We start from the raw sequence: 21,651 nt of genomic DNA on the forward strand, positions 1-21,651 counted from the left end.
TAAATATAAATGTTCAACCTGATTTTTCTGGCTCCTTGTCTTCTTCGATGGTTTGCTTCATGGCTTCCCTTTGCTGTTGAAAACTTTTCCCTTATGAGCAAAAAGAAAAACAGTTAAATATTAAAGATTAAAACATAGAGGATTTTTCTAAAAAAGGGGAAAAATATCAGAAGTAACAACTACTCTTCATTTATATTCCTATGTCCTGGTATTCATTTGAATATTTAGTTATGATTATAAGCTTTCAAACTGTTTATTTTTGGGTCACACTGGCTCAGAGGTCACTCCTGGCTCTGTACTCAGGAATTATTCCTTACAGTGCTTACAGTGCTACGGGATACTGGGGATTGAACCTGGGTCGGCCACATGCAAGGCAAGCACCCTACCCTTTGTACTATTGCTCCAAGCCCTAAACTTGCAAATTTTTTTTTTTTAACTTTTTGAGTCACACCTGGCAATGCTAAGGTATTACTTCTGGCTCTGCAATCAGGAATTACTCCTGGCGGTTCTTGGGGGCCATACAGGATGCCGGGGATCTAACCCAGCTTGGCTGTGTGTAAGGCAAACGCCCTACCCGCTCCAGACCCCCCCCTCCCATTTTTTTTTCTTTTTTTCTCATTTTGGGTCACACCCGGTGATGCTTAGGGGTTACTCCTGGCTCATGCACTCAGGAATTACTCCTGGCGGTGCTCAGGGGACCATATGGAAGGCAGGGAACTGAACCCAGGTTGGCCACATGCAAGGCAAACGCCTACCCACTGTATTATCGCTCCAGCCCCTGCCCCCCCCCAAATTTTTAAGTACTAAATTTAATCTCAATCTCAATCAATCCTACAACTTATGTTAATAGTATATCTATTAGAAAATATATACGACAATTCTGTTAAAAAATTATTATTTTTTTCTTTTTGGTTGTCTGTTAAAAAATTTAATAGTTCAATTTTTCAAAACTTTTACTGAATTTCAATTTACTACATGAAAAGAATAATGCTGGATCTTACAATGGTTCTGAGTACTTAGAATTACTTCAAAATTAATCCAGGAGATAACTTAAAAAAAAAAGATATATAAACATTCATCACTATTAAATTCTAAATCAACATTCAACACATCCCCTTGCATTTATCATCCTCTACTCCCTCTTCCCCCCCATTTTGGAAATCCTATGTATTAATGTATTAATTAATTAAATCAATCTTTTACTTAAATCTTCAAATTACTAAAGTCTCAAGTAAATTAAAAACATTTTTCAAAAAAATTAAAAAGGGCTAGATTGATAGTATAGTGACTGGGTAGAGCGCTTGTCTTTGATCTCTGACACCACATACAGTTCCTGGAGCCCATCAAGAGTGATCCCTACGCTCAGTCAGGAGTAAGTCTGAGCACAGCCAGCTGTGGCAACAAAACAACAAAAAACAAACACAAAAATAAACCCCCAAAAATCTCTCTCTCACACTCATACACACACCTTATTTTTCTCTTCAGGATTAAGATTATAACATACTAAAATGTTTTAAAACATTAAAATGCTTTAAAAATTTTTAAAACAATTTGAGCCACACCTGGTAGTGCTCAGGGAGCTACTCCTGGCTTGGTGCTCAGGAGGTGATGTTAGTGCAGGAATAGAATTTGGGCCTCCCACATTTAAAGCATGTGTACCAGCACTGCAAGCTGTTTCCTTGAACATAGTTTTTGGGGATCTGTGGCATTCTGTGATGTTATACATAGAGAGAACAACTCTAACATTACTTTAATTTTCTATTTTGGGGCTACACCTAGAAGCGCTCAAGGATTGTTCCTCTGTGTTATCACTTCTGGAGATGTCTGGGGGAACCATACGTGGTTCAGGAATCAAATCCAGGTCAGCAGCATGCAACACAAGCAATCTACCCACTCTACTACCTCTCTGGCTCCAAAATACATTATTATTATTATTATTATTATTATTATCTGCTTTTGGGGTCACACCTGGCATTGCACAGGGGTTACTCCTGGCTCATAAACTCAGGAATTACTCCTGGTGGTGCTCGGGAGATCATATGGGACGCTGGGAATTGAACCCAGGTTGGTTGTTTGCAAGGCAAATGCCCTATCTGCTATGCTATTGCTCCAACCCCTCCAAAATATATTATTTTGAAATATTATGTTAATTTCTTGTTTCACTCAGAAAATCATCTTTTAGAAGGGAGTCACAGTAAATGCTACAATCCTTAGACAATTTCCTCATCCCGACTACAGTTTTATGTTACATAATATAGTGTATATATATATATATATATATGTATATATATTTATTATTAGATATAGGACTGGAGCAATAGCACAGCAGGTACTGTGTTTGCCTTGCACGCGGCCGACCCAGGTTTGATTCCTCCATCCCTCTCGAAGAACCCGGCAAGCTACTGAGAATATCCCACCTGCACGGCAGAGCCTGGCAAGCTACCCATGGCGTATTCGATACGCCAAAAACAGTAACAAGTCTCACAATAGAGGTATTACTAGTGCCTGCTCGAGCAAATCAATGAACAACGGGGTGACAGTGCTACAGTGCTACAATACCTACATTATATACATGTATAATTATACATCGTTCTGGTTCCCTATATTGTTGCTGTGATGATACGATCATATACATGCTTGCTGTGGTGCTCACTGGGAATTACACACCTTAGATGCAATACACACACATACACCTAACTGTACTGTGAGGAATGCACACTTTGTTAGTGGGTTGGGGAACCTAATTGGAGAACTGCTGGGATTAGATTGAGTGTATATAGATGGTATTTGGGATCATTTTACAGCTTCCATTGAGCCACTCCCTAGATCTCTAACAGCTGATATTTATTTATTTTTAAAATTTTTATCAGTGAATCACCATGAGGTACAGTTACAGACTTATAAACTTTCATGCTTGTGTTTCAGTCATACAATGGTCGAGTGCCCATCTCTCCACCAGTGCCCATTTTCCACCACCAATGGTCCCAGCATCTCTCCCAGCACTCCCACCCTGTCCCCTCCACCCCACTCCGCTTTTGTGGCAGGGCATTCCCTTTTGCTCTCTCTCCTTTGGGTATCATGGTTTGCAGTAGATGTATTAAGTGGCCATCATGTTCTGTCTATATCTACTTTCAGCCCACATCTCCCATCCCAAACGGGCCCTTCTAGCACCCTTTACTTAGTGGTCCCTTCTTTATCTGAGCTGCCTTTTCCACCAGCATTCAAGGCCAGCTCCTAACTTTTGGAGTAATCTTCCTGGTACTTATCTCAACTGTTCTTGGGTGTTAGCCTCCTATTCTAACAGCTGATATTTAAACAATGTTTTCATGCCCTTCTTTTGCTTTTTGCTGTTAAACCCATTACTTACAATCAAATCAATTTAAATCAAATTTTACAGATAAATCTTTAAAAAAATTTTAAGATCCTTTGACTAGGTTCCAAAATGTTATAAAAAAAACACAAAATTTAAAAAAAGTTACAAAAGAATCTTAGAAAAATCTGCCTCAGGAACAAGTTTTAGCAAAAACTATTTAAAAAAAATTATTTAACAGTACCTAGATTTTAAACAATTAAGTACAAAGTGGTATAACAGATGTACGAAGATTATAATACTATGGATATTATAAAATTAGGGAACACAGAAAAATATTTTATATTTTTGTATAAAGTATTAATGTACATGCTTTAAAGTATAAAAGAGAAACTAGTACTAAGCTTACACATGCAGAGAAAACAATATCTGCTGAATGAATAAAACTAAATTGTTTTTAAAAGTATTTTATTATTTTTTCTTTGGCTCTAATTTTCTTACCTATACCCTCATCCTAGGAATTATAGAAAGTTTATAAAAAATTATGCCTATCCTGAGTGCAGAGCCAGGAGCAACCCTGAGCATCGTTGGGTGTGACCCAAAAGGGAAAAAAAAATTATGCCTAAATCAGGATCAAACTATATTATCATCTTCTCCCTTAATATTTAGTGTCCTTGGGGCCAGAGAGGTAGTACAGCAAGTAAGGGACTTGCCCTGAATGTGGACAACCCAGTTCAATTGCTAGTGCTCAACGCCTCTCCCACCCAAAATTTATAAAGTTAGGTCCAATATGAGCAAAGTTTTCACATGGTCTAAGCTAAAGAATCTTCTTTAGTGAAAACTTTGAAGTACCCTATTTACCCACCCTAAGATACCTTAGGAATGATAAAATTAGTTGTCCTATTGTCCTTTTTTCTTTTTGTTTTGCCACACCAAAGATACTGAGGGATTATTTCTAGCTCTGCACTCAGGAATCATTCCTGGCAGTGTTCAGGGGACCATAAGGGATGCCAGAGACTGAACCCAGGTTGGTCATGTGCAAGAAAAGTGACCTACCCACTGTATTATTTATTCATCCCCCTTATTTTTAAAAAAGATGCCTTTAACAAATTTCTACTTGAAATCAAGTTTGTGCCTTATAGGCACAAAACAAGTATTGAACTCATTAAAACAGATTTGGAAAGGTTGATGTTTGTAAGTCCAAAAAAATTAGCCACATTTCTGTTCAAGATACAAACACAATACAAGAAACAAACTATATGAATAAGTAGTTATACATTTGGCTATGCTCAGAGTGATTGTCAGTGGTGCTCAGGGAACAATGTGGTGGCAAGAATCAAACCTAAGGCAGTGTTCTATAGAGCCCAGCTATATTACTTTTTTTTCTTTTTGGGCCATACCCAGCAATGCTCAGGGGTTACTCCTGGTTCTGCACTCAGGAATTATACCCGGCGGTGTTTGGAGGACTATATGGGATGCTGGATATTGAACCCAGTTGGCCGTGTGCAAGGCAAACACCCTATCCACTGTACTTTTCTCTCCGGCCCCACTATCTTACTTTTTAAAAAGCAAGGAACGATGATGACATTTTCTCTGATGAGGCTGGTACTTAAAAATATTCTTTAGCTATATTTTAATTATCTACTTTCTACTCCATTGTCTCTTACCTGGCACAAGCCCAGCTAGAGGTTGATTATCTTCATCTCCTTCCCTGTAAGCCTGCCACCAATTTGGATCTTCTTGACTGATCACATGAAGAATATCCCCTTTTTGAAAAGAGAGACCTAACTCCCGACATGGAACGTAAGGGTCATCAGATGGGTCATAGTCAAAATGAGCTTTTACATGGATCTAAAAAACAAAACGATTAATCATAAAATAATAATGGATGAAATAATAACAATGAAATGATATCAATATCTGAGCTGAAAGAGAACATTAAGTTATGTAATAGTATTTGGGGATTGCGCTTTCTCAGACTCTTTTGTTCTGAAATATTTTAGTTATTTTCATGTTGATGATCCCAAACACATTTTTAGGAGGATGAAAAAACACTGTACTGCTGGCAACTGACAACCTGAAGCAGTAACAGACCTTATGAGATGCAGAAAGAACTGAATCCTTCTACTCCTGACTTCTGAAAATGATGCTTCAATAAGATGAACAAGATTCAAAATCTCCATATAACCATTATCAGGAAAGTTAAGACATTAAACCTCCTATATCTGTAATCGATGCTCCTGTCAGTTTTGCTGGTGCCATCGTCCCTTCCTGACTAAACGTACATCTAATGGAAAAACTGTATTCATAGAGTATTTCTGCTACATTGAAATTTCAGATTTGTGGTCAATGAGCCCAGAAAATGATTGACAGCTGAGAATTTTATAATTTTGAGACCTTTTCTATCACTGTGATATTTGGATTTTCTTAATTCTTTTATCCTCACTATAAATACACTGCTACCATAATAATAATAATAATATCCTGTCTCAAAATTGTTTTATGAGAGGAAATATTTTTATTCTACTGAAAAAGGTTCAGGAATTAACTATTATAAATCAATGACAACACTATGAAATTTGACTAAATATTCCTTAAAAGGGTATGTCCTCCATTATAAGTTAAAATAACCAAGAATTTCAGTCTCAAAATAATTTTGCTTGACGGTACCACTAAAGAATACGTTGTTGAGGCTGGACTGATAGTGGGTAGAGCGTTTGCCTTGCACTCAGATGACCCGGGTTCAATTCCCAGCATCCCATATGGTCCCCTGAGCACCGCCAGGAGTAATTCCTGACTGTGACCCAGAAAGCAAACAAAAAAAACCAAAACATTATTTTCAATTTCATTAAATATTTTACTGGTTATAATAAAAAGGAAATCTAAATTCTAATAAACAAAATTCAAAAAAATCTGATTATTACCAGCACCTCAGAAGCCCTACCTCATTCCCTTACAACCACTAGCTATGTCTGGCAAAGGCCATAGACCTAGACATAGCCTTCTCACCATTTATTTAATTTTTATTTAATTTCCCTCAGACTAAAACTTCCAGAGATGTTAGGGTACATTTAAGAGGCATATATGTAACTTTTATTCAAGGATCCTGAAGAAAATAGAGTCTGAAAGTCTGACAAATGGCATAAGAATTCAATTTTGAAATCAGAGAGACAGCCCAGGGTACTGAGCTCATCTTTTGGTATAGTACTTGGGGAACCAAATAGTTCTGAGAATCAAACCTAATGCAATCTGAATTTTGGGTAATAATGAAACTACCAATTCACTGACAGAACTAATGTACCAATCTTAAGCAGGATGCTGCTAGTATCAAAGCTTTTCTCAACTGTCTATTCTCTTTTCTCCCTAAAAACTCAGGACTCTTGGAGTTAGGAAAAGCTAAAACACACTGGGCTGAGGCCTGGAGTTTGAAAGGTGTGACAACCTCTCCTTTGAACCTTAGGAATATCCCTTTATTGGTAACAACTCTAGACATGTGGCAGGACAGTACCAGTCAGTGGAGATCAAGCAGTAGAGCCCTCTCTATTCATTACCATACTAGGAACCATATCACTGATGATGCTTCTCTGCTATTTTTTAGTACATGCAATATATGGCCATGAGCAGCTGTTCCATGTTACTCATGTTACTCAATAATGCATGCCTGCTTTTCCCTTTCATGAATATTCAAGAGCTACTAGGAATATGTTTAAATAGTTACATTATTCTAGCTTTAAAATTTGTGCTACAGACTACACTGGCGGACAGTCTTCACAACTTAAGCTGTTTTATTGCCATTAAAGGCCTTCTTCTCTGTTTAGTCATTTTATGTTTTTTTCAGATGACAACAGTGATTTGTCATTACAAACAGAAATTACGTGTTTGTGGATGGGGGAGTGAGGAAATAAGTAAACTCTGTACTTTGTTTAATTTTGCTGTGAATTCAAAAAATCCTCAAGATTTATGGATTTAAAAACAAAGTAAACAGTAGCATCAGAAATTAAATAGGTATAAAAAACAATCACTTACAACTGTTTCCTTGGCAGGAGGAGGTTTAATCTGTTGACTGGGAATCAGAACAAATGTCAAAGTACCATGCATATCAGACTGTAATAGAAAGATTAGGTTTTTTAAAATTCCATGTTTATGAAAATATCATCCCATGATCTTGTAACTGATGTTCCCTAAACTAAACTATTCTAGAATATGTCAGTTATACTTTAACAAAAATCAGTATCTCAGAATACATGTAGTTTGAACTATATGAAATGATCACAAATTTTCCTTAATATCTGACAAAAAAGGCTCTCTGACTATAACAGCAATGTTCAACAAAACTTTCTATAATGATGGAAGTATTCCATATTTACACCTAGTATGACAGCCATTGGATACAAATACTATTGAATATTAAATAATTAACTGAAGATAATAAAAATGTAATAAAAATCATGAGGCATGGATTTTTGATTTTTTTCTCTAGTAGATAACAAAGTCACTCAACAAATACATATTACATGAATTAATGAATTTTATTAATAGTGATTTCAGAGACAATATGACTAGTAGCTTAAAAAATTTAAGTATCAGACTTAAGGCTCCAAAATGAAATTCTAATCATATTATAGAAGTAATTCTGTTAATAAGATAGTCTATAAGTTAAGTATCTTAAAACTTTTAGAATATTTTAATCTAATAACAAAAAAAAATTTTTTTATGAATTTATCAATTATTCTTATTTCTGTGTCAACTTACCAATAAGTCAAAAACTTCATTGACATCTTTCCCCCGAATTTCAATGCCATTAATCTCCAGAACTTCATCTCCTTCATGTAATAGGCCACTTTTTTCTGCAGCACCTCCTTTAACTATCCGACTAATGATGACAGAATCCATTTCATTACGAACTGTAGCTCCCTTAAAATAGAATATTCAGTAACTGACTATAAAATAAAGCATTCATACTAAGCACTTGTTTTAAAAATTTATTTTTGGGGCATACAGGCAGGGTTTGAGGGACCATATAGTGTCAGAGATCAAATATGGGATTTGATGTTTCTTTATACAAAGCATATGCTCCAGCCTGTTGAACTATCTCTCTCTTACCCCAGTCTTTGTATTTCTTCCTTTTAAAATTATTATTGTTTTTAATCCAATAATAGCAGTCTTTAACTACCTTAATAAAATTTATTTACAAAACCGAAAGGTAGAGTACTCCTGGATCTGTTCTGAGGGATCACTCCTGGCAGTGCTCATGGAGTACCAGGGCTCACAACCATGTTAGTCATGTGCAAGGCAAGTGCTGTGCCCATTGATCTCTGGGCTCTACAATATCACCTATCTTCTATCACACTAGATGAAGTGTTTTCCTTTTTTTCTTTCTTTTGCCTCTTTGTTGTAAGTTGCTTTCCAGCTTCCGTTTTCCACAACACTAAGGTCCAGTTTGTAAGGTCCTACTTCCTGTAGCACTTAATACTTGCAAAAGTATCTTGTAAATTTTCATAAAAGAATTTTTGGTATACTCCAGTGATCTGTATTCATTTACTTAGCACTTTCATTGGGCTTGTATTCTCAGAAGAACATTTATCCAACAAATCTACAATATTTTCTAATTTGAAGTCTCTAACATAGTTATGATCTTTCAAATTATCCTTCCACAAGGTCACTGGATCATGCAATAATCAAGTATTCTGAGCTGATGGAACTATCCTGGCCATGGGATAATCAGTTTCCATTTATTTTTTTGGTTGTGCCTCTCCAGCTGCTGCAAACTGTTCTGCAAGGTTTCTCTTTACAGAACCCTGTCTTCCACCTTGAGCTAAGGCTCAGCACTTCCTGATCTTCCTACTTCTTTTGCTGACAACTTGACAGACAGTGCCAATCCTATTACCTACCAATAAGCTATTACTTTATCAAACTATAGATAAGAAAAGATGATAAAATTTTCTTAAATGAGTAAAGAAAATAAGATGATAAATCCAAAAAATTAACCTAAAAAACCTCCCTCAGAAATCTAAAGATGTTTTCATATAACATATATAGAAATTGGGGGTATGATGCCAGCAGGTCAACCTGTACTTGTGGGGTGAGTGCATCAACAGCCTTATGGTGCCCTCAGACTTCCAGATACCCCAAAATTGCATGTGTGCCTTTGGTCAGACCCCAACAACTTGGGGCCAAGTTTACCAAAAAATTAAACGGCCAAAAGTTAGGTATGTGGGAGACACACCCACAAAACACCTCCGGGCTCAGCTATAGATTGGAGGCAAGATGGTGCCAATACCGCCCAAACTCCTCGTGGTCTCCCAAACCCGGCTCATCATCTCGCCTTAGACAACGCGCAGCTCAGCACACCAGGCATGGAACTCTATGCATGATCCCTGCTGGAACTCTAAGCGTGATTCTTGATGGACATTGCCGGCTGTTTTGCAAGATTTGGATAGAATAGCGTTGGTGTGGCTGGGCCAAGTTATAGCACCTTCTGACACAGAGCCCTGGCAGCAGTGTGCACAGTGGCTCATCCACTGTGGGGTGCTGTCAGCCAACCACGGGGTGATCTGGGACTCGGCGCAGGTGTTTGAGTTGGCACAGATCCTCCACAAGAGGGTCCTGCTCTGCCAGCTGCTCAACAACCTCCGGGCACACTCCATCAACCTCAAGGAGATCAACCTGAGGCTGCAAATGTCCCAGGTGCTGCCCAGAGATAAAGGCAGGTGTGTGTATGTCAGTGTGCAGATTGTTACAACATGCCAGTCAACCAAAAGCTTACATTTGGTAGACTGGAAACACCTGTAAAGGCGATTAGAGGCCACCCCAAAAGCCTCCGTCCCTCTTGGAGAGCCCAGTAAGATACTGAGAGTATCCCGCCCATATGAGCTACCCGTGGCGTACTCGATATGTCGAAAACAGTTCCACCGACAGTCCTCATTCCCATGATCTGCAAAGAGTCCCTAATATGCCATCAGGCTACACTAGCACGAGACAGGGACAAATGGAGATGTTACTGGCACCTGCTCGAGCAAATTGATGAACAATGGGATGACAGTGATACAGTGATATAGAAATTCATCTATAGAATCTCAGATGAGAGATACAGAACACTTACCAAAGGAATATCTCGAGCCTTTTCTATACGAACTATTTTTACAGTTTCTCCTCCATACTGACCAATGCTCTCATAGACTCTCTCATCTGTAATGGGCTCCAGCTGCATTTCTTGCTCAGCGACCTTATCATGAGCCAGTAAAAGTGCCTATTTCAAAGAGATCATAGCATTTAAAGTATCATTTATTTCAATACAAGGATTTAACTTAATCACTTACATTGTATTCTAGTCTTTAAAGCTTTAAAAATAGTACGGTAATTCCTTCAGATCTATTTCAAACTTTTCAACGTAAGAATAGATAAAATTTCATTCCTCTACAGTTATAACCATAATAAAAAATATGGTAGAGATAAGTTGGGATATTATAACTATGTTTTGGGATTGTTTATAAAAGTCTAAATGTAGCTTACGGGCCTTATAAAAACATAATTAATTATAGTATCAATACCGTAGACAATCAAAGCAAAAAGTACCAAGAAGGGAGAAATTTTGTGAAAAATAATTACTTGTTTTAAAAAATATATGGTTCTCTTAACTAGTATCTAAAGAATATGAAAACATTAAGTTGAAAGAAACTGGCATTCTACATTAATAATTACAATATTCACAATAGTTAAAACATGGAATCAACCTATATGCCTATTAACAGAGGACTAAATAAGAATCTAGGGTACATATATTAAAGGGAATGCTACTGACATTAAAAAAATTTTAGATAGATGAAATTGTCCCCTTTGGAACAAAATAAATGGACCTTAAAGTGGTTAAGTGAAATAAGAGAAACTAAAGCAAATGAACTGGCAAAAAGCCAATAAGACTTCTAGACTCTATGAAAACTAGCGGTGGTTACTTTAGGGAAGGAAAGAAGACGGGAAGAATATGTAGTCTTTTTCAGGAGTGAGAGTGATGAGAAATTTAAGCATGTAGAGGTGTGAAATTCCACCTGAAATCCCATACAGTAATCCAGTTATTTAAAATGACCACTTTGGCTAATCAGAGTATGTCAGTCAGTATTCAGCAGGGTTACTAAATACTTGAAATATGGCAAGTTAGAACTGACATGTTCTATAAACAAGTACATCTTACATTTGAATTTACATCTACATTGTATATTTGAATAAGTCATGTTAATATATTACAAAAACAAGAATAATAATTAAATATAAAAGTATTTCAAATATTTAAGTAGGGGCTGGAGCAATAGTACAGTGGGTAGGGTCTTTGCCTTGTACATGGCCAACCCAGATTTGATCCCTAGCATCCCATATGGTTCCCTGAGCACTGTCAAGAGTAACTCTTGAGTGCAGAGCCAGGAGTAACCCCTGAGCATCCCTGGGTGTGAGGCAAAAAAGCCAAAATAAATAAATAAAATATTTAATTAAAATCTTTAACTCCATAATAACTATTTTGCCATGGGTTGTACAGAATTAAAAACAGATGAGATGTCTGAGGTTTCTTCTAGTCTTAGAGCTTTAAAAGAAATAAGGAAAAATGCTAGGAAAGCCACAAATATAATGCTCTGTCATTTTTATACCTGAATATGTGGAGCATTCAATAAGGTAGTTAATTCTTGTCCTTCTTTCTGGTGGACTGGCTTCAAAATAGTTTGTACCTAAGAGAGAAATTAGTTTCTTGGTTAGAGGAAATAGCATCAGCATCTATATAAACTTTTATTTTATCTTTCGTTGTTTTTTGGGTATCACACCCAATGATGCTCAGGTGTTACTTCTGGCTCTGCATTCAGGAACTACTCCTGGTAGTGCGTAGGGGTCTATCTGGGGTGCTGATAGCGTGCAAGCAAGCGTCAAGTGCTCTACCCACTGTTCTATCTCTCCAGCACTTTGCTTAATTTTAATAGGTGTATTCATAAAAGCCACTTAAAAGATTAAAAAGAATCCTAAGAAAATAACTAATGTTCTTATTTTAGATTTCAATATTGTTATTACAGTTAACAACAATACTCTTTATTTAAAAAAAAAACCACCAGATAAGACTTTAATATCTATGCTTACGTCCTACATTTTCCTTGAAGTATCTCCTCCCAACATATGACAAAACAGCCTAAGAAACACATGGGGAAGAAATTCTGTTCCAACGGCCATTTTGCTATTTAACATGTTTTAAATCATGTTTCTACAACTGTATGTAAATCAGTTAGGACAGTTAGGATAGCGAAGGGACCAGTATGACAATAATAGTTAGAAATGATCATTCTGGACAAAATCGAGTGTTGAAAGTAGGTACAGGGATATAGATGATAACATCTCCATCAAAAAATCGTTTGTTTTGATACAGTTTACATATAGTATTATATGGGCCTGTAGACTCTCTCAGGGGTGAGTTTTATCTTTCAGTTTTATCTGATTTTCTTCAGTTTTATCTTTCTAACTAATTATCAGTTTATCTGGTCTACTTTGTTTTGCTGAAGGTCATATGCCAGGTTTAGACCAAGTACTCATATGGAACATACACCTTTAGTTTTGGTGCCTTCACATGAGCTTGCTGGAAGTCATATTCTTTAAATTGTTGTGCTGACACACATTCTGGTTATTATGCTTGCTGGGGGTCACTGTGGTGCTCAAACACATGCTCACTAGAAGTTATACTTCTTGCCACTGTGCTTGCACACTAAGTATAATATTCACTCAAGACTCGCTATGACCCAGAGTTCTCCTTCAATGCAGCACTGGGGATCCTAAGCTGCAGGATCATGTGGGTAGCAATGGGTACTGAACTCACAGTCTCACATTAATAAGGCAGGCACTTTTTGACAATGAGCCGTATATATTAGGTTACTTTTTTTTTTTGCTGTCTTTTCTAAAATTCCTTGGCAACTTATATTTTCAAAAGAGATATAGCCCACTTAATATCACTTATATTTAGTAATAAAGCTGTAGTGTATTGTTTAAAAAATTTAATCACCTGTAACTGCATTCATGCTTCTTTCTTTCCATGAACAACTGGTATTTTTTCCCTCTTTCTTAGAGAAAACTATACTTCTCAAATAAACTGTCACTGTCACCCCGTTGCTCATCGATTTGCTCGAGTGGGCACCAGTAACGTCTCCATTGTGAGACTTTTTTTACTGTTTTTAGCATATCAAATACATCACCCGTAGCTTGCCAGGCTCTGTCATGCAGGCAAGATATTCTCAGCTTGCCAGGCTCTCCGAGTCAAATACACTACTCATGTTAAATCAAATTTTCTTTCAATTTAAGTGACTTCCTTCTGCTTTTTAGTTTCTATCTTTTTAGTTTCTCTTTTTAATTTCTATCTTTTTCTTCTACCTAAATCTCTTAAAAGTATATTCTTATTTGTGGGCTACTTTCTCTAAAAGATATATTACGTATGTTCTAAATGTCAATGCCTCCTTTTCTCTTTCCAAACTCAATAACCCACCCAAGAGTGTACCCGGCAATGCTGAAAACAAACCCTCTGCTCTAAAATTATCACCATTAAATATATATATGTATATACATACACATATACATATATATATATCCCTGCCCCTCCCCCCAGATGTAGATCAATGGTACAGCACTTCAGCATTTGTTCCATGTTATGGTACCCTAAAAAAAAAAAAATCAGTAAAAATTGAAAATAGGTTGGTCTTTAAAATGAAAGGAATACTAAAATAGGAACAAAGAATTCTATAATAGCTTCTCTGGCTACTTGAAATAATTTTATTAAACCAGAGAAAGCAACTTTGGTATTTATTTGACCAAAAGCAGATCAAATCAACAATACCAAATCAGTCCTTCCCATGATTTTGATAAGTAGAAAAAAAAGTGATTCTAATTTAAGAGGTAAAAAATATGTAAGGATAGCATGATAATGGGCTGGAGCAAAAGCACAGCAAGTAGGGTGTTTGCCCTGCACTCGGCCAACCTGGGTTCAATTCCTCTGCCCCTCTCAGAGAGCCCAGCAAGCTACCGAGAGTATCTTGCCCGCACAGCAGAGCCTGGCACACTTCCTGTGGCATATTTGATGTGACAAAAACAGTAACAAGTCTCACAATGGAGATGTTACTGGTGCCTGCTGGAGCAAATCGATGACGGGATGACAGTGACAGCATGATAATGACCTTCTTCAAGAATTTCATTAGTCTTATTAATGCACAACAACAGTAATTCAAAATTATTAAAAGTAATGAAAAATTGATTTTAAAGCTATGTTTTTCTTTTTGAGACATCAAAAATAGGTTGACTTAATACATAATCCCTATCATATACCTTGGGTAGCTGAAAGGTTTTCTAAAAAGAAAATTATAGATTACAAAATGGACCAACAGTGTATAAAACCCTGTTGAAATGAAATGAAATCAACTCATTGGAAAGTAATAATTTCCAATAATTATTTTTCCTAGTTTTACTTTACTTTTCCTAATTTTACTTTAAAATCAGTTTAAGTTCTCTTAAATTTACCCCTCCAGAGAAAATACAACTGTTTGCTTCCTCCAATTAATCTAGATTTTTCCTATTTTCGTATCAACACATACAATCAGCTATTTCTAGAAAGGCCCAAGGATAAGGTTGTCTAAAAAGGAAATGCTCTCCTAATCTCTGTGTGTGTGTGTGTGTGTGTGTGTGTGTGTGTGTGTGTGTGTGTGTGTGTGTGTGTACGGGGCACAGTGAGGAGGGGGGCAAAGGGAGGAGTGTTGTATATGGCTGTCCTCAAGGCTTACTCCTTGTGCTCAGGGATTATTTCTTCTGGTTCTGAGGACTGATGTGCAAGGTAATATGCCACACCCACAGTTTTTTAATTTTGTTTTTGTTTTTATGGGCCACACTGGTGTGGCTCAGGGATTACTCCTGGCAGTATGGGATTCTGGGGCTCAAACGTAGGTCTGATGTGTGCAAGGCAAAGCACTGGACCCACTGTACTTTATTGCTCTGGCCCTGGTGTCTCACCTATTCTACTCTCTCTATGGCCCATTCTAGTCTTGTGCTTTTTTCCAGTTATACTACTTTTTGCTATTTTACTTCAAAGTCAAAACTCCTTTTTCATTTTTATACAGTTTTAAAATTACAGGAATGGTTAATGTTAAAAGTATAATATTAGAAAAGAGAGTACCCAAAAAAAGGAAATAAGAGTGATCTTAACAGATTAAGACATAATTATTAGAGGAGCTGGAGCGATAGCACAGTGAGTAGGGCGTTTGCCCTGCATGCGGCCGACCCAGGTTCAATTCTCAGCATCCCATATGGTCCCCCCAAACACACCAGGAGTAATTCCTGAGTGCATGAGCCATAAGTAACCCCTGTGCATCGATGGGTGTAACCCAAAAAGCAAAAAAAAAAAAAAGAGAGAGATAATAGAGATTCTTGAGATAATCATTTGATATATATATCTTCCAGTACTTTAACAATTTAATTTTTTTTAATGAGAAAAAAAACTGACTAGAAATTTCATACTAGAAAATGGCCTATGGGGCTGGAGTGATAGCACAGCGGGTAGGGCGTTTGCCTTGCATGCGGACGACCCGGGTTCAAATCCCAGCATCCCATATGGTCCCCTGAGCACCGCCAGGAGTGATTTCTGAGTGCATGAGCCAGGAGTGACCCCTGTGCATTGTTGGGTGTGACCCAAAAAGCAAAAATAAATAAATAAATTTAAAAAAATAAAAAAAATGGCCTATGAAAAAATGTTCAATATCTAATTAAAGAAGTTCAAATCAAAATAAGACACTATAATACCTATACTAAAGTGGTAATAAACAGGAAACAATTCAAATGTCAATCCGCACACAAATGAATAAACAAATTGTGGGATATTTATACAATAGAATACAACTCAACAAGTTACAATTATTGATACATATTAATACAGAAATGAAATTGAAAAACAAACTGAGCAAGGGAAGTTAGATACAGGAGACTACAAAATAATCTTATTCCATGTGTATGAAATTTTAGAAAAAGGCAAATTTGTAAAAATACAAGACAGATCAACTGACAACTTGCATGCCTTTTTGTAACTGTGGTGGAGAACTACGTGATATACACATATATATATATATTTTTCAAAATAAAGACTACAATATAATGAACCAATTTTATGTAAGTGTAAATTATAGCTCAAATTTGATTACCAAAGGCAGTATCACTAACCTCATTTTAAAGAAAATCTCTACTTTCTATATATCTTTCCATTTACTTTTATCAAAATTGAATCACACTATATTTAAAAGTGATGCTAATTATAAAAATCATTAAATTTCCTTGTCATTAAATATCCTTCTGAATTTTGAAACAATCATTTTCCATTTTTGTTGGCTCCTTGTCACTTAACAGAATCAAGTTCAAGCTCCTTTTAAAAATTATTTTATGTTTTTAAATTTTGGGCCACACCTCAGGGATCACACCATACAGTGGTGCTGGGGATTGAACCTAGATTGATCACGGGCCTGGCAAGTGCCCTGCCAGATGTACTATCGCCCTGGTCTAAGTCCAAGCTCTTTCTGTAGCATTCTTTTTCAGCACTTTACCTTGGTATTCCTCATTTCTTAACCATACTGGTATAGCCTTAAAGTGTTATAATTTCTTATATATACCATGCCATCTTCCCACAATGATTATAGAAGCCCACAGGCTATTTTCCTGAATAATATGTGCTTATTTTCTAGTATTTTCATGGTATTTAACTAGAGTCCTAGTAAACTGAACGCAATGAAGATATAACTGTTATCTTCATAGCCAGCTACTGGCAAAGAACAATACCAGGAAAAGAAAGTAAGTCACCTTGTACGACTCCTTTACCTTTACTCCCCATGTAGAGACAATTATGTCCTATTAATTTTCCATTTCAATAACTCTTTACGTCATGCTCAATTGTTCTTGAACATCTTACGTCTGAACAATCAAAACAGCCTCCACATGTTATAAACCCATTCTGACCTTACAATGTTTCACAATGTTATTAGAATACTTTTAATATAGAATCCTGTTTAAACCAAAGTTTTGCTTAAAATCCTTCACTAGCTTTGCAATCATTTATTGAATTTCCTGGTGTAAACTCTTTTACATTAATTTAAAACAACAACAAGCATCTAAATAAGCAAATCACCAATCTATCCACCCAGAAAAAAAGTTTGTATTTCTTTTAATCTCTTACAAGCATGTTTGAATGAGATACTTGCTAGCCTGGGAGATTTACCAGTTTTTGCTTCACATCCTTGTAATATCTTCAGAATTTTGTCAGATTCTGCATTCTTCTTTGATAGGCTAGTATGTACTTAAATGTGATGAACCCTAAGTCAAGGCTGCATTATAATGTACAGGCACAACTCCAGCAGGAGTCATTAACATTGTGCTTCTGACCAAGTTCATCCCTTGTACTCATTCTAAGACTAGTCTCAGCCTAAAGTCACTACCACCCACATACTGAATCACTTCTAATGCATGTTAATTCTCAAATATTATGATGTGAAAGTATTAACTACTCTGAAACTAATATTCAAATTGATATTATTTTTAGCTGGAGCTTTAAAATTTTTTTTTCATTCTCTTCCCTCCTAAGGAGGGAGCTAATGTTGCTACAATGACCAGGGTTCATACACATACCTGGCTGTGGTACTTCAACATTTACCTGGGATTCTCACTGAGGGGGTGGAGGGTGGGGTCACACATCAGGTTGCAATGCATGCACACTTGGCCATAGTGCTCACCAAGGTTTGCTCTCTTTTATTATGCTTATACTTGTGCTTGCTGGGGATTACAATCTTTATTTAAGACATACAAGTTATGGTTGTATGTGAGTCTTTAGGAGATGCTTTGATGTTTGCCCACTTATGTGCTTGCTTGTGGTGGTCAAACTTCCTGGCCCAACTTTTTTCATACTTCCGCAACTTTAATCTCAAGTTAAGGGCTGAGGGTGGGGGAAATAGTGGTAAGGGGTTGTACCCTTTTGTGGTGCTCACAAATATGTGTTATCTGGCTAGCGTGCTGCCAGAATTTGTTTGAGCCAGTATCAAGCATTGCAGACAGCAAAGCTGCTGGCTAGAACTGTGCTTGGCACAAGTGCTAATATGAGGATTTGAACTCCTAACTATATGCTTACAAGGCAGGCATTTTAAATATCTGCATTACTCCACCAAGTCCTCGAATCAGATCATTTTAAAAGTCCCTTTCAATGATCTCTTTCTCTCCCAAAGTATCTGGAAGAGGGGCAGTTTGATGGGGGATCAGACCCAGGACCTCATACATGCAAATCACTCTGAAATTCCAATGTATTTACTCATTAACTTTTTTCTAGTTCTTTGCCTCTTTAACTCATATCTTTAAGGTATACTACCTCCCTGATCTTTTCTTTTTTTTATTTATTTTTTGCTTTTTGGGTCACACCCAGCAATGCACAGGGGTTACTCCTGGCGCTGCACTCAGGAATTACTCCTGGTGGTGCTCAGGGGACTATATGGGATGCTGGGGATAGAACCCAGGTCGGCCACATGCAAGGCAAATGCCCTACTCGCTGTACTATCACTCCAGCCCTGTTAGATCTTTTCTTTAAAAACAAACAAAAACATATATATGTATATATATAATACATATATTTAGAACTGTGATTTACAAAATTATTGATAGTTGAGGTTTTAGGCATATATTTCAACACCACCAATCCCACCACGTGTGTTCCCATATTCCATTCTTAACCCCAACCCCACCCACCACCATCTGTCAACTTGACAGGCACATTTGAAAGTTTGCAAGTTTGAAACCCTTGAAAATTTCAGGGGTTGCAGCTGAGATTTCATAAGTCTATGTTGTGGATATATGGCTACCCAAACTCATCCGTATCACCAATATAACTGAAACCCTGATGCTTGTTCATCCATTTGACTTCTTTCCTCCTCTGTCCTTCTCCTCTCTAAATACTGGAGTTAAACATGATCTTGGCATTCCCCCTTCATTACAATACATTTCCTTATTCAGTATTCTATATATCATTAAGTGAGGTCTTTCTTATCCTTTCTTTTCACCCTTTCTATGGCTTATGTCAACTTTAACAGAAACAATTCTGACCTCTCCTGTTTATCTCATTATTCTCTTTTCCACTCACTGTTCTGAAAGGACCTGTTCTCCCAGGTCCAGCTGGACAAACCTTCCTCCTAAAGATACAGGGAAGACTGATTTCAACAATTTTTATGTATTTCTACCAACTCTACAATAAAATTATACTGTATTTATAATAAGATTAAAATAATGTTTGTCATTTTTCTTTTAAGGTATTTTTGAGGAAAAAACATTAAAATCAAGTAAGCAAAACTATAAGGAAAATTTTAATTACAATTTACTTATTTAACTTCAATGATGAATATAAATGCATTTTACAATTCTTTGAATAACATGTTTAAACTCTAATATTCTATCTAGGAATGTGTCCTTGGGTCACACTAACACAGAACCTGGACAAAACTACCTCTCAGCTCTCTTACACATAGGCTCTTTGTCCATCTTATGCATCTAAATTAAGAAAATACCTCCCTTTGGGACCATTCTGTGCTAATATAGAAAGCACCTCCAAACCTGTTTTACAAGTGTGTAGAGCTCTGAAACTTTTACCCTTACCACTAGCCCATTTTCTGCCTTGTTTACTGAAATACTATACATTAAAAAAAAGAAAAACCTGATGGATTTCCAATAATACTATTCCTAATGATTACTGGTATATGTCAACAAGATATTCAGAATACGTACCTCTTGTGCAAGATCTTGTGCATTGGAGATAAGAGGAAATGGAGGACTGGCCTTGTTCATGTGTACTGTGACAGCGTTGTGTATCTTAAATGCATTCTGGAAATCTTTATTTTGTACAAGTTGTAAAAGCAGTGAAATATCCTCCTGGCTCTGAGAATCTACCAAAGTATGTTGGATATGTTTAAGCGAAGAAAACAAGTCTTCCACTTCTAGTAGGAGAAGAAAAAGGTATTCAAAAATTAATTGCTTCTGTCTCAATTTAACATGTGTTTTAAGGTAAAAATTTTTTAACAACACTTCAAAACACAAATTCACACATTTTTAAAAATGGTAAATGTCATTTTACTACTTTTTTAAAGCTCTTAAAATTAAACAATGAAAATTACATACTTTTATTTTAGACTATTTCAATATACTTTATGCATATATAAAAAATTATACTTGCATTTTCCCAAGATGCTTTCATTAAAACTCACTATAAAAGTGAACAAAGGGAGGAAAACAAAAAGGAACAGATTTGAAACCACCAATAGTCCCATCACCTAGAAGCAACAGTTTTTTAAACTGCTGCTTTTCTTTTCAACAGAATGTTTTAAATTGTTTCCCCACATAGCCAATAGACTTCTATTTTTAGAAGACATTATTACAGTAGTAATATATTCTATGGCTAAAGTATAAGTTAAAACATTAAGAGTGTTACATTGCTCTGAATTTTTGCTTCTTTCATAATAATAAACATTTCAATACAAAATGTTCACTGCTGCACAAAAATTTGTCTAAAATTGTTTTCTTAACATAATCCTTAGAAATCGAATTTAAAAATAAGATTCCAATATTTTAAGTTAAAAAGCTTTCCATATATTTTACCAATATGTCCCAACATGGCAATGTTTGTGATATTCAACAGAATCTTTTTTTAAAATTTTTATTAGTAAATCATTGTGGGGTACAGTTACAAACTTATGAACTTTCATGTTTGTATTTGGTTCACATCCCTCCACCAGTGCCCATTCTCCTCCACCAATGTTCCCAGTATCCCTCCCACCACCCCACCCCAACCCCCACGACCCCACCCTGCCTCTGTGGCAGGGCATTCCCTTTTGTTCTCTCTCCTGTTGGATGTTGTAGCAGAATCTTTTTGTTTTCAAATCTTCAATTTCTTAAACAGGGTGACTGAAGTTAATTTTCCCAATTGTCAGGCATTTCTTTGCTGTCTCAAAAACTCATCAACTTTAACAAACAATTTTCTATGAGTCTCCTAAATTTTTATTTTTAAGTTCTGGTATGTGTATGTATGCCTGTTATTAAGTATGTATTGCTTACATATTTTTCTGAGGAAGGGCTATTCCAAAATGTTCAAGAAACAGATAGACAGCTCAAAGTGCTAGAGGCAATAGACTGCAGGCAAGAGTCCTGGTTCAATTCATAGCACAGGTACATGGTCCCAGAAAAACAGAGGCTGCCCTCCTAAGTAAGCACTGCTGGGTATGAGACTAAAACAAATGTCTTTCTCCCCACTCCTATATGTATGTACCCTAGTCATA

The 21,651-nt window shown here is 36.4% G+C and overlaps 1 protein-coding gene across 1 annotated transcript in view; it reads right to left on the minus strand.

The window, feature by feature from the left end:
* The window catches only part of PALS1 (protein associated with LIN7 1, MAGUK p55 family member), a 74,068-nt gene that overhangs the window by 17,422 nt on the left and 34,995 nt on the right, over positions 1–21,651 (minus strand). The window contains exons 3-9 of the mRNA XM_004612343.2: positions 20,108–20,316; positions 11,947–12,024; positions 10,413–10,559; positions 8,063–8,224; positions 7,337–7,414; positions 4,978–5,161; positions 19–90 (exon numbers count right to left, since the gene is read on the minus strand). Of these exons, the coding sequence (XP_004612400.1) occupies positions 19–90; positions 4,978–5,161; positions 7,337–7,414; positions 8,063–8,224; positions 10,413–10,559; positions 11,947–12,024; positions 20,108–20,316 (930 nt within the window). The remainder of the gene's footprint in view (positions 1–18; positions 91–4,977; positions 5,162–7,336; positions 7,415–8,062; positions 8,225–10,412; positions 10,560–11,946; positions 12,025–20,107; positions 20,317–21,651) is intronic.

Source organism: Sorex araneus, chromosome 3, assembly GCF_027595985.1.
Source record: "Sorex araneus isolate mSorAra2 chromosome 3, mSorAra2.pri, whole genome shotgun sequence".
Lineage (NCBI taxonomy): Eukaryota > Metazoa > Chordata > Mammalia > Eulipotyphla > Soricidae > Sorex > Sorex araneus.